Genomic DNA, 14,071 nt, shown 5'->3' with positions numbered 1-14,071 from the left:
CTGGTGATCCAATGACAGATAGAGCTAGGAACAGAGAGCTGTTTTAGTTTGGTCGGAAGCAGTGCTGGAATGATCGTATTAAAAGCTGATAAAAAGTCCATAAACAAGACCCTTGCATAAGCCGTGGTTTGTCCAGATGTTGAAGGATGAAGTGCAGTCCCATGTTGACTGCATCATCAACAGACCTGTTTGCTCTATAAGCAAACTGCAGGGGGTCCAGTAAGGGTCCTGTGATGTCCCTCAGATAGGCCAACACCAGTCTTTTAAATGACTTTATGACCACAGATGTTAGGGCGACTGGTCTGTAGTCATTAAGTCCTGTGATTTTAGTTTTTTTTTTTTTTTTTAATGGGGATGATTGTGAAACCTCACATTGTTCCAGTGATCTGTTTAAGATCTGTGTGAAGATGGAAGCCAGCTGGTCAGCACAGGATTTTAGACAGGCTGGTGTCACGCCGTCTAGGCCTGGAACTTTCCTTCTCTTTTAGTTTCAGGAAGGGAAGGCATCCTGATTTTCATCACACCCAACAGTGAGAAAAATAATTTTTCATCAGTCTGTTAAAAGGACGATCAGTATAGGCATATTGTGAATAGGAGAGATTGAAGGAGCACAGAATGTCTACATGATTACAACAGCAGTTTTGTACCTACAGATCCAAGTATCCATGTTGAACCATCTCCAGCATGATGACATTTGAAAAGATGAGAGACTTGTGATCTGTAAACTGTGATGCTTAACAAAATCTAAAAGCTGTGTTGATTATGTTTTTGTAAGCCATCTGCTTTATCTGAATCATTTATGTACCACGTATGTTTCTGTGCACATGCATGAACATGTGCATCTGATTTTCCTTGCCTTGTTTGGGGCAATTTGGTTTCACCTCCCTACTGTATGCATGTGAGAACCACAGCTGTGAATCAGGTACGGTGGGAGATTTGTTTAACATTTTGTAGATTTAGTAAATTTGCCCACTTACAAAGAAATGAAGAGTCTACAACTTTTACACAGGTTTATTTTAAAGGATAGAGACAGAACATCAAACAATTTATCTCAGAAAGGATTTTGGTCCACTCTTCATTACAGATCTTCTCTGAATCTTTAAAAGGTTTCTTTCGCTTGGCAACTCGAAGTTTCAGCTCACTCCATAAATTTTCTCTAGGATTAATATTTGGGGACTGGCTAGGCCACTCCATGACCTTAATGTGCCTCTTGTTGAGCTGTTTGTTGCCTTGGCAGTATGTTTTGGGTTACTGTCATGCTGGAAGAACCCCCCTTCTTTAGGAAGTTCTTATCTAAGATTTTCAATACATGGCCTGCCCATTGGCCCTCGACGCAACAAAGCTGGCATGAGTGACAAAGCATGATGTTTCCACCTCCATACTTGACTTTAGGGTCATAGTCAGCAGGTTTCTTCCTCCAAACACGAGACTAGTTAATGCCAAAGAGCTCAATTTTGGTCTCATCTGACCAAGCAATCCTTCTCTTCTTGAGGAGGGGGGTCTTGAGGGCGGCTGAAGGGATTCAATCCATTGCGACCTATTGTGTTACCAATGGTGTGGTCCCGAACTGCCTGGAGATCATTCACAAGCTCCTCCCGTGTAGTTCCGGGCTGATCCCTTACTTTTCTCACGGTCATCTTTACCCCATGAGGTAAAATATTGCGTGGAGCTCTAGACCGAGGGTGGTCTTCCATTTGCGAAAAGTCGTTTGAACAGTTGGCTCCTTCTCACTAAGCTTTTTGATGATGGTCTTCCAGCCTTGTGCATGTCTACTATATTGTCCCTGATGTCCTTCGATGGTGAGGTTTGAATGGAAGATAGAGATTCTGTGGACAGGTGGCATTTAGGAGCACTTTCTTAAATTAATCTGTGTACCACATAAGCACACAAACAGTCTATGGGAGCCAGAATTAATGTTGGTTAGTAGGAGATTAAATACTTATTTTACTTACTTAAAATGCAACTTACTGTATTTGTTTTCTGGATTTTTTATTGATATCCTATCCTTTAAAATAAACCTTTAATAAAAAATTATAGACCCTTCATTTCTTTGATCCCCTGTCTAAATAGACAGGGGATCAAATAGTGTATATAATTTTGCTTATCCTATTGGTTAGTTCCGTACATTTTGGACATGAGACACTATACCACAGGCTACACACCACTGAGCTCACCTCGTCAGCTAGAAGCGAGAGTTCGCTCGTGTCGGCAGCGTCGTAGTCATACAGCACTTTGGCCTTGCGTGTGCCAGTGGCAGGAGGTTTCACCTCTTCAATTTTAAGGGTATCCAGAGAGCTGGAGGAGGCAGCAGGAGGAGAGCCGGCGGGCACAGTGGCACTGGAGAGAGCAGAGGAAGTGGAAACTGCTGATGCGGAGGGGTTTGCAGCAAAGGCATTGGGAAACCTAGCCAAGGAAAGCAGAACTGTTATTACTATAAGAGCATGTGACTTTACAAGCAATTTTTTTTCTTTCTCTATTCGAGTTATTCATTGTCTGAATAAAAAAAAAAAAAAAAAACATTTCTGACGGGGCAAATTTTTGCTTCTATTAAATAAAGAAACATTACTGGAATTGCAATACTTAAATTACCGGAACTGGGGTAAAAACCATTGAACGGATTGCTAAAACCTGGAAACCTTCAACTTAAAAAAACAAGTTCATTACAAAAAAAATAAATAAAAATAAATGACTGACTATGACTAAAAAATATACCCCAGTTGGTCAGGTCTAGTCTCAGCAATGTTATGTGGCCATAAAATAAAGTCAGCTGATGACCTGAATGTACTGAACGATTAGATTATCTATGCATTTTTAACTCGCCTGATGTCACAGGCATTTTACAGGACACAAAAAGGTAAAAAGAGTGGTTCTAAAAACATGAATTAGTTTTACACAGAAATTGGCCACCATATCATTTTTGATGGTGTGCCATAATCAAAGCTAAAGGCAGTCAAATTAAATATTGAAGTATGTGACATTTTTTTTTTTTTTTTTGGCGGGGCGGGGGGGGGGTTACACTGAATGGGTATCACACAGCACTTAAATATACACTTAATAGATAGTTTTAAAGGAGTTGCACTCATTTTTAACGACCGCCCTTACTGATATTGGCCTATTTATAAAACATGCTGTTCAAACATCTTAAACAGAAATCTCAGCATAACCACTTCGGTGAAAACAGCACACAGCAGCAACCAATATAAACAGACCTAAATAAAATGTTCCAAGATTTCTTAATACTTCGGAGGTTACTATTTATAGCATCAGTATTGGATTTGCCGGATAAATATCTTATCTTAAAAAAATATTGACGCACATCTAGTGATGTTGGTCATGCTTGCAAGAACAAAGCCTAAATATCACATACTGCCATGCATTTATTACCTAACACCTTAATGCAGAAGTGTATAGTATATTGATTCAGAGAAATAGGGTGATGGAAGTTTTAAACATCATGATTTACTATTTGAGAAAGGAAATCACTTACGTATCTCCATTCGCACTGAAGACCCAAAGGAAGGCAGAAAGGGAAAATCATTTTAGTCAGGGCAAGACCATATTCCCAGTTTAAAACAAACCCATTCTAACAATAGTCAGGTCACTTGTGTTACTTGTGTACACTGGTGTTAATTATACCATACTTTACTTAGACAGAAATATATCATTCCTGATTTAAGGATATCCTTTAAAACATCACATATCAGGAAATCCGGGCATGACACAATGGAAAGAAGTAAACCACTAAATTGTTTATTTTTATTATTTAATCAGTGTTGTGGGTTCGAACTCCTGAACTTGTGCTTGGGAGACTGTGTTAGGTACTGTAAGTGCAACACCGTTTGTGACTGATTCCCTAAACATAAGATAGCCTACCGGGCGGCATTGAGAGAGGAGAAACAGTGTCTTCCTGCCTCTCCCTTTAGAATCTGAGGATTTTTGCTCCTACATTTACATTTAGATTTAGGCATTTGGCAGATGCTCTTATCCAGAGCGACTTACAAAAAGTGCTTTAATGTTTACATCATTGGATACATACTTACACTGGGTTAACTAGGTTAATAACTAAGTGCCATTAGTCCAACACAACTGGGAAGAGTTTTTTTTGGGTGTACGAACTGATGTACGAACATCTAGAGGCAGTTCATTCCACCACCTAGGTGCTAGAACAGAAAAGAGCCTGGATGAATGCCGCCCTCGATCCCTGAGAGATGGTTGCTCCTAGCCACTGAATGCTTCTGGAGGCCCGGTTGGGGTCTCATTTTCCACGAGAGCCTGAGCTAGCTGATGGCCGCGGTCTCTTGGGTGGGGCCCGCAGAGTGGTTGTTTATTTGAGCCGCAGTGCGCTTCACCTCTGTCGCGCAATGATGTCTGAATGGCATAGAGCGACTGGCCGAACAAAACCTCAGCCACAAACCACAACACCCGGTTCGTCTATGGCCCTGTCTCTATCTGTGATGTCTGGGAGTGCAACATTTCTTGCTCCAACAAGCCGTGCATTTCCAGATGAACACATCATTATCCTGGAAAGCATGCTGCTCATCGCCCGGCCACTGGCCAGCGCTGCAGGGGAGCTTACAGTCCTCAGTCACCTCAAAATACTACTTGGTCTGTTCAGATAAGATTGGGGATTCTCCCGAAAAATCCTCGTCAGCAGACACGGGTGAAGCTAGAGTTGCTGAGTCGGAGAGGAGGGGTAATGCTGAGCGACCGTATTTTTTCCCAGTATTCTCTCCACAAACGGGACCCGTCTTTCTAGCGTTGAACATCAGAGCTCGACAAAGTACACATGACTCGGGCTCAGCTAGCACTTTCCTAGCGTGGAGAATTTCCAAACAGACGGGGTACGCTTAGTGCTGGCTTTTCTTGTGCAAAGAGAAGCTGCATACCTGAGGACAGGGTGAACAGCAGGCATCTTTGCCACATTAGCTTCCATGCTCATAATAGTTATCACCATTAGCACAGCTAAACAGAAGCCAACCAAACTATTAGCTAATACGACTGACAATGCACTTAAAGTCAGCGCTCCACGGATAAACGACTCACCCAATGAGCCTGTGGTCAACTGAAAGGGAATTAATTTAAACTGTTCTTGTAGATACAAGGGTTTCTTGTAGGCAGTTGTTATGTAGCTCTGCTGCAGTTGAAAAAGGGCTTGCCCTGGACTGTTGAACCAACAAACGGTCCTCTCGAAAAGTTGCCCGTTATGAACGTCACCAGTTTATTTAGTGTGCTTTAGTTTTCTAAATTGGATTATTCTCCACTGGTAAGGTAGGTTTTTAACTTTTGTACTGTTTTTGAAACACAATTGGTTCATACTGTATACTGTACCTAGTTTTTAATGTTTGGTAGTGTTGATTGCAGTGTGATTGAAGTAGGTCCAAAGCAATTTGTTCTCAGGTAATTAATCAAGAGTAGTTTCAGGCTTCCTTAAGGTGTGAATTGTGGGCAGGGCTTAGCTACATATATTGAAGGTGTCTCCGCTACAGACACTTGTGTTAATAAGCATATCCTGCAACAAAGGTAGTGCACAGAGAATTGACTCAAACTCTTGTTTACCAAGAAGTTACAAGTTTTATAGACCGTTACCTCAGTCTAGCATGCATCTTCAACCTATCTCTGTCAGTTCTCACAGACCAAGATGCTTTTACTGGCACAGCAGAGGCAGATCTCCCAGAAACCTCATCTACCCTGCACTGGTGGTAGGTGGGCTCTGGAACTGCCAATCTGCTGTAAAGAAAGCAGATTTTATCTCTGCCCTAGCTACCCATTACTCTTTTGACTTTATGGCCTTAACTGAGATCTGGATATCTGCTCAGAACTCAGCTACACCGGCTGCCCTATCCTCTGCCTATGTATTCGCTCACACTCCACGAGAAACTGGCAGAGGTGGTGGTACGGGTCTCCTGTTGTCCAAGAGATGGTCCTTCTCACCTATTACCCTGTCTCATTACAGTTTTTCATAATTTGAATTTCATGCAGTTAAGGTAACCTCTCCAATTAACCTCCACATTTTAGTTATATACTGTACCGTCCTCCTGGCTCTCTGGGAAACTTTCTAGATGAAATGGACATGCTTCTTAGTCTTTTTCCTTCTGCTAACACTCCTCTCACTGTTCTAGGAGATTTCAACCTTCAATCTGATAAACTCCAATCCTCAATCCTTCTCCCTCTTCTTAACTCCTTCTCTTTAACTCTAAACAGCTGCCCTCCTACACACAAGGCAGGGAATCTTGTGGTATCCTTCACCATAACCCTTCCTATTCTATGTAAACCTAACCACCAAAATGTCTCTTTTACCTGCAGAAACCTTCACTCTGTCTCCCCTTCCTTTGTGTCCTCATGCACCCCATCATTCCTCCCAGACCCAGACTCCTTCTCTCTACCACTAGAGACTGCGACTGAAACTTTCCTCTCCTCTCTCTCCTCATCCATAGATCTCCTTTGCCCGCTGTAATCTAAACCAAGGAAGACGTCTTGTCCTGCTTCTTGGTTATCTGATGTACTGCGCAACAACAGGAGAGATTCAAGAACTGCGGAGAAAAGATAGAAGAAATCGCAACTTGATGCAGATCTCATCTCTTACAAGACTCTTCTCTCCAAATTCTCATGTGACGTGACTTCTGCCAAAACTACCTTCTTCAGACAAAAGTTGGAAGCCTCTGCACATGATCCTGGCAAACTCCACAACATCTTCCCCTTACTACTCAACCCACCGCCCCCTTCTGCCCCTTCCTCTCTGACTGCTGACGATTTTGCCACATTCTACAATGGGAAGATTGCAGCAATCCGCCAGTCGTTCGCTCTCAACCAAACTCCTACGGCAGAATCTCAGGACCTTCCCTTCATTCAACCCATCATCTCGTCATCTAACCCCACTATCTGTTCATTAGACCCAATCCCTTCCACAATGCTCCAGGCCATCTCACGAGACCTCCTTCCCTTCACCACAGCCATCATCAACCATTCCATATTATCTGGTCATGTTCCTGCTGCTTTTAACAAGGTGAGGGTTATTCCCATCCTCAAGAAACCCTGCCTGGACCCATCAGCCAACAACTATCGCCCGGTATCACTGCTCTCTTTTATTTCCAAAATTCTTGAAAGAGCTGTTTATAACCAAATGTCTCTTTATCTCTCACAGAACAACCTTAATAATTCCAACCAATCTGGATTCAAAGTGGCACATTCCACAGAGACTGCCCTTCTGTCAGTCACTGAGAAGCTCCATGCTGCTAGATCTGCTAAACTGTCATCTGTCCTCATCCTCCTGGACCTGTCAGCTGCATTTGACACGGTGAACCACAAGATTCTATTATCTATTCTTACAAGCCTTGGAATTTGTGGAACAGCGTGGCAATGGTTTGCTTCTTACCTAGAAGATAGGTCATATGAGGTAACATGGAGTGAATCTACATCTGCCCCACGTAGACTCTCTACTGGTGTCCCGCAGGGCTTAGTACTTGGTCCTCTTCTGTTCTCCTTCTATACCCGGTCTCTTGGTAAGGTCATATCATCGCATGGATTTTCATACCATTGTTATGCAGATGACACCCAACTTGTTCTCTCCTTTTCTCCTTCTGACACTCAGGTTTCCACCCGGATCTCAGCATGTCTGGCAGACATCTCATTCTGGATGGCTGCTCATCAGCTGAAGCTCAATCTCAGTAAAACCGAACTGTTGTTTATCCCTTGTGACTTATCCCCAGGTCAAGACCTTGTGATATCCCTGGACAACAACCAAATCACTCCTTCAGCCACCGCCCACAATCTTGGGGTAACCATGGACAATCATTTGTCATTTTCCCCACACATCGCTAACCTTACTCGCTCTTGTCGATTTCTTCTTTACAATATCAGAAGAATTTGCCCATTTCTTTCTTCACAGGCTACTCAGGTGCTTGTTCAGTCCCTTGTTATTTCAAGACTGGACTACTGCAACTCACTCCTGGCAGGCCTGCCTCTGTCCATGATTCGTCCTCTGCAACTGATCCAGAATGCAGCAGCACGTCTCGTTTTTAACCTTTCCAAGTTCTCCCCCACCACCCCACTCCTCCGCTCCCTGCACTGGCTTCCTGTAGCTGACCGCATCAAAAACACTGATGCTTGCCTACAAAGCTAAAAAGGGCCCAGCACCCACTTACCTCTCTGCGCTAATTACACCACGCACCGCACCACGTTCCCTCCGATCCTCCAGCACTGCTCGCCTCATCCCACCATCTCTCAGGGATCGAGGGTGGCATTCATCCAGGCTTTTTTCTGTTCTGGCACCTAGGTGGTGAAATGAACTTTCTCTAGATGTCCGTACAGCAGAGACTTTGACTATCTTTAAACGACGACTCAAGACACATCTGTTTCTCCAGTACTTGAACTAACCCCCCCCCTCTTCCCAGTTGTGTTGGACTAACGGCACTTAGTTATTAACCTAGTTAACCCAGTGTAAGTATGTATCCAATGATGTAAATATTAAAGCACTTTTTGTAAGTCGCTCTGGATAAGAGCGTCTGCCAAATGCCTAAATGTAAGTTTAAATCTTTCTCCTCCTCTCCACTTGACGTTTAGATACGTTAAAGATGTCTGCCACCTCAGCAGAAAACTTGGTCTTCAGGCTTTTGATGATCAGCACTTTGGTCTTTTGTTGAATCTTTGGCATCCTGTCAGGTTAGGATGCATTTCACATAAAGGTTGGATATGCTGGGGTTCTTTTTCTACACACCTGGGAATGTGTTGATTATAGTATTTGTCACAGGTGACCCTCTATTCTGTGATTGGTTAAATCTTTTAAAGATTTGTCTAAGCAAAGTGATGACGCATGATAAGATTTTATTTTGGTAAAATAAGGCCTTTGCCCTTCATATAAGCCACTTCTGATTCCAAATGATCAATTAGAAGTCAAGTTATTATTTAATGTTCCTACAACTTGGATAGGCGACAAGACTTTTGTCAGGGTGTGTATATTCTTTAGGTACACCTTTTTATTAATACGCATATTTAATTCAATTCAATTCAATTTTATTTGTATAGCGCTTTAAATGATTTACATCATCACAAAGCAGCTTTACACAATCAAAAGAATTAAGTTTGTATGAAATGTGAATGTGTATGAATCAAAATTATATGATTGTCCTTGATGAGCAAGCCTAGGACGACGGCGAAAGTGGCAAGGAAAAACTCCCTGAGATGGTAATAGGAAGAAACCAGGAGAGAAACCAGACTCAACAGGGAACCCATCCTCATCTGGGTGAAAACAGATAGCAGGGATTGATGTGCATAATAATATGCGAGACTGGAAGTTCAGTATAAGAGGAGATGTGTAAGATTAAAGTCCAGTTTGTTCCTGGAGGCTCAGGTAGACTGTGAAAAATTCCAGTCCTGAACTATTGAGCGACTGAAGTCACAGGTCCTCAGAGAACAGCTGTCTTGCATCTAAATCAGCCAATCACAGAGCAGCAACTCAGGGATTTGGCATGTAGACATAGGTCAAGATTATCTGCCTAAAGTTCATACTGAGTACCAGAATAGGGAAGGAGCGATTTGAGTGTCTTTTGTGTGTATTTTTAAAACTCATGATTTACTGGGATTTCCACACACAGCCATTTCTAGGGTTTACAGAGAAAGGGTGAAGGTGAAAGTAGATTTTTTTGGGTGAAGGTTAAAGATGATGTCTGAGGCCTTAGATTTTAAAAAAAAGGCAACAATAACTCTAATAATATTTTGTTACAACCTGGGTATGCCGAAGAGTTTAAATTTTTGAAGCAACAGAAGACCACACCAGGGGCCACCACTATCAGCTACTTAACAGGAAAATTAAGCCACAATACACATGGGCTCACCAAAACACAAGATTGGTAAAATGTTGCCTGGTCTGATCAGTCTTGATTTCAAAAAATTTCAGTAAACATGAAAGCATGGATCCATCCTTCGTTGCATCAACTATGTGGTGATGTAATGGTGTGGGGGGTATTTCCTTGGGCCTCTTAGTACCTATTGAGCATTGTTTTTGAGCCTTTGGGCCTCTTAGGACCAATTAAGTATTATGCCACAGCCTACCCAAATTTTGTAATTTCTGACTATGTCCATCCCTTTATGACCACAGGATAAGTTTATTTACTGCTTTTATTTTCCTTAAACATTTTTCATATCTTTTAAACAACTTTCAGACCCTCACAGTTATAATATTACATATTATACATGCATACATCTGCATAATCTGATTCCAGTAGCCCTACATTTGCGCAATCTGATTCCAGTATCCCTACAGCTGCACAATCTGATTCCAGTATCCTTACATTTGCACAATTTGATTTCCATAGCGCTACATCTGCACAGCCATCTTCGTGCCATTTCTGTTTTCAGATCCTCTTTAGACCTGGTCATAACAAGGGTCAGGACACAACTTCTTTTGTTCAGTTTCACCTCCATATATGGTTTGCATAACCGCTTTTATGTTCTGGAATGTTTGTGCTTTTTTTTTTTTCTTTAGAAGACACCCACATCGAAAACACCCACATACAAAACAATACCCTGCGGCCACAATATGTGGTTAAGATAAAGTTGCCATGTTAAAGCAACTACTGCATGTTAATTTCGCTACAACTCACCTACTGAGTTCCTTCTGAAGATCCTGCATGTGCTTGTGACACTGAGCATAGTAAACTGCCTGGGCCTCCACGAATTCATGCAGGCAACGCAAATGATTTACCTGATCAGACAGAGATAAAGCAATGCCATATTCTACACATTTATTCTGTTCATTCTTGTTGTTAATTAACAGCTTATGCCAAACATGATGCACAATACCTTAAAAAGATAAATAAAATGATGAAATATACAAATGACATGCAGGCCAAATACACTTACAGTACAGTACATGCATCATGATCATCAAAAGCAGCAGCAATATACAGTATATATTTACCATAGAGAACTTAAAATAGCCTGACAATAGATCAAATCAATCTTAAGTGGAATACGGGTCCCTACAGGTACATATTACACAGTAACATAGCGTCATAAATTTTTCCGTAAAGTTATTGGCAAAATGACGGTGATCTGCGTCACAACCTGCGTAAAACCAACTGTCACGGACGAGGGAACGTGGAAAAAAATCATGGACAGCTAAATGTTTGCAAATGCAAATATTGACAAAACACTGGAAAGAGGAGCAGCTTTTATTATTTTAATTATCTTATCTCCACTGTGTGATGATAATCTCTAACTCACGTGTGTACTGCTGATGCCTTCTAGGAGGAGACGGGTGACTTCAGCTTGTCGGTCAAACTCAGTCTGGGCCACACGCAGTTCCTGCTCTGCCTAACACACAAACACACACACATCCAATTATACAGAGCAAGTACAGTACAAGAAAGCATAGTCCTGATAATTACCATGTATATGGTTATATAAATTGCATCAGGACAGGAGGGTTTATGCTGGGGTAATGATGTAAATGTCCACGCAATTTCAATAACTCCCCATTTTAACTAAGCGTATACTTACTTTGTCCACCTCTTCACTCCACAGCTGGGTTCGCGCAGCACAACAGACAAGAAAAGAGGCATTAGCTATTTGCTCATGACATTGAATTAGAGGCGCAATAAATGTGGCTTTACAGCAAATTTGTATTACTAACCACCAAGAGGTGCTATAAAATCATGCCCACTTATTTTCACACAGTAAACCTTTATACAATCATATAAAGGTTTCTTTCATTCACTGACCAGGGTTATGGTGTGGATGTGGTCAGGGACAGACTTATACTTGAGCTGACACTAGACTTCAGTGTAGTCATTAAAATACTTTTAAAGAATATTGCTGTTGGCTTATACTAGTTCAGTACTCTGTTGTGACATATGCTATAAATTGTTCACTTGGCTTGTGCTTAGACAAGTTTTAAGTTTTGAGAGTGGGAGGAAATGTAGGTGTGATAGACAGACAGACAGACAGACAGAGACAAATTTAATATTTTTAGTTAATAGAAAATATGATAGTATAAATCAAAGTACAAATACTGAATTGCTTTTTGGATCATGGACATGGCACAAACAATCAAAAACATTGTCACATTAAAGAGAGGATGAATTTAAAAAGTAAATTCATTCTGAACGAACTTTCTCTTTAGTTGAAAGTTCATCCCAAAGTAATCCCTGAATACATTTTTCTAATGGTATCCATTAGTGATGTGCGGGTCGGGTATTTTTCCAACCCACGGGTCCTGTTTTTATGAAATTATTTGGCCCGCCCCAGCCCGCCCCGCACCACTGTATCTATTTTTACAACCCGCGCCGCCCCGCACCCGCGACCATTAAATAGACATACTAGCCTAGAACCAGTCAGAAACATTAAAAGAAAAAAAGTTCTGGCTGCTTAATCTAATGATGTAAATTCCCGACCTAAATTTCTCTCGCACCTTTTCTTCCATTTTCACTTTTATTTCTTTGTTTTTGTTGTGACTGGCAGCGGTAGCTTAGGGTTAGAGATCTCGTTGCTTGGAGACCCTGTCTGGTCTGTTCGGAATGCATTCGGGCAGCTGTTCACTCTTCCACGAAGACGGTCCTGTCCTTGGCTGATGCAGACAGCTGTTTTCTGAGGGTTTTTGACTTCAGTCGCTCAGTAGTTCAATGCTGTAGTTTCCTACAGTCTACCTGAGCTTCCAATCACGAACTAGACTCAATTTTAACTTTAACACATCTCCTGTTATACTGAACTTCTAGTTTTAAATTCAGTACGATGCAGATCAATCCCTGCTATCCATTTCACCCAAATCAGGATGGGTTCCCTGTTAAGTCTCTCAAGGTTTCTTCCTATTACCATCTCAGGGACTTTTTCCTTGCCACTGTTGCCGTCGTTCTTGGCTTGCTCATCAGGGACAGCCTCATAATTTTGATTCATACACATTGACATCTCATACAAACTTTAATAATTTTTTTTATTTTGTAAAGCTGCTTTGCAACAATGTTAATTGTTAAAAGCGCTATACAAATAAAATTGAATTGAATTGAAGACTTGTGCCTGCAGTCACTCAATAATTTAGAACTAAAATTCCCACAAGCAGTTTTGTACCTGAGCCTCCAATAATGAAAGCAGACATCCATATTAACTTATCCTCTCCTGTTATACTAAACTTCACACACAGTATGACACACAGTACGACAGCTGAAGAATCCCTGCTCTCCGTTATCACCCAAATGAGGATGGGTTCCTTGTAGAGTCTGGTTCGTCTCAAGGTTTCTTCCTACTGTCATCTCAGGGATATTTGCTTGCCACCTCCGCCCTTGGCTTGCTCATCAGGGAAAATCTGATAATTATGTCAACACATTTCCTCACACTATCCTTAATTAATTCAGTATAGTCCTCTGCGACAATAACAGTTTTTGAAAGCTTTCTATAAATAAATCTGAAGTGAATTGAAATACATGTTAAAGAGGTAATTATGTGTCAAGTGGGGAAAAGAAGCAGTATTTTTTTTTATTTATTGTATGCCAAGATCCAACTTAAATCCGTGACTACACCACTACTCATACTCACATAGTAGCATTCCAAGACTCCTACACCTAAAGACAAGCCTCAAGTGCTGCTTGATTATGCAACAGCCTGTAATGCAAGGCCTAACACAAACCCACAACACAAACCAGATGCTTAAACAAGGCTGACAGAAAAACCCATCCCTGTCAAACACACCCATAAACTGTTTGTAGTGTTCGGCAAACAGTCCTTAAAGACACTGATAAAAAGTCTAGACCTATATGTAACTATAGTTTACCATGAAAAACTATGAAGTACATCAAACAAAACAATTTCAATCACTCAAATCATTACATTTCCCACAGCAAGAAGGAATAATGGCAAAATGTACATCATAACAACAGCGATAATTCACATTCAATACTCTAAGTGCAAGTGCAGCCAAGTGTTTGTTTAAAAGTGAATAATTTAGAGAAAAGACATGATTTTGTTTAAAAGTTTGTCGTCAACTTAAAGATTGACAGACCATACATAGTTTACAAAATACAAGGTGATTTGTCACCTTGATTCTTACCAGTCAGGTGTGGGAGTAAAAACCAGGGCTGCAAAA

General features: G+C 41.2%; 1 protein-coding gene across 6 annotated transcripts in view; it reads right to left on the bottom strand.

The window, feature by feature from the left end:
- sh3glb2b (SH3-domain GRB2-like endophilin B2b) overlaps positions 1-14,071 on the bottom strand; it is a 58,165-nt gene that overhangs the window by 4,323 nt on the left and 39,771 nt on the right. For 2 of the 6 annotated variants that reach the window (XM_053485293.1, XM_053485296.1), the window contains 5 exons: positions 11,497-11,520; positions 11,221-11,310; positions 10,599-10,699; positions 3,488-3,502; positions 2,175-2,403 (listed from right to left, as the gene is read on the bottom strand). In XM_053485293.1, coding sequence (XP_053341268.1) covers positions 2,175-2,403; positions 3,488-3,502; positions 10,599-10,699; positions 11,221-11,310; positions 11,497-11,520 — 459 coding nt within the window. The remainder of the gene's footprint in view (positions 1-2,174; positions 2,404-3,487; positions 3,503-10,598; positions 10,700-11,220; positions 11,311-11,496; positions 11,521-14,071) is intronic. The other 4 variants (XM_053485295.1, XM_053485297.1, XM_053485294.1 and 1 more) reach the window with 3 other exon arrangements.

This window comes from Clarias gariepinus, chromosome 24, assembly GCF_024256425.1.
Source record: "Clarias gariepinus isolate MV-2021 ecotype Netherlands chromosome 24, CGAR_prim_01v2, whole genome shotgun sequence".
Classification (NCBI taxonomy): domain Eukaryota; kingdom Metazoa; phylum Chordata; class Actinopteri; order Siluriformes; family Clariidae; genus Clarias; species Clarias gariepinus.
Note: the sequence above shows the minus strand (reverse complement) of the source record. Positions and strands in the feature narration are given on the sequence as shown.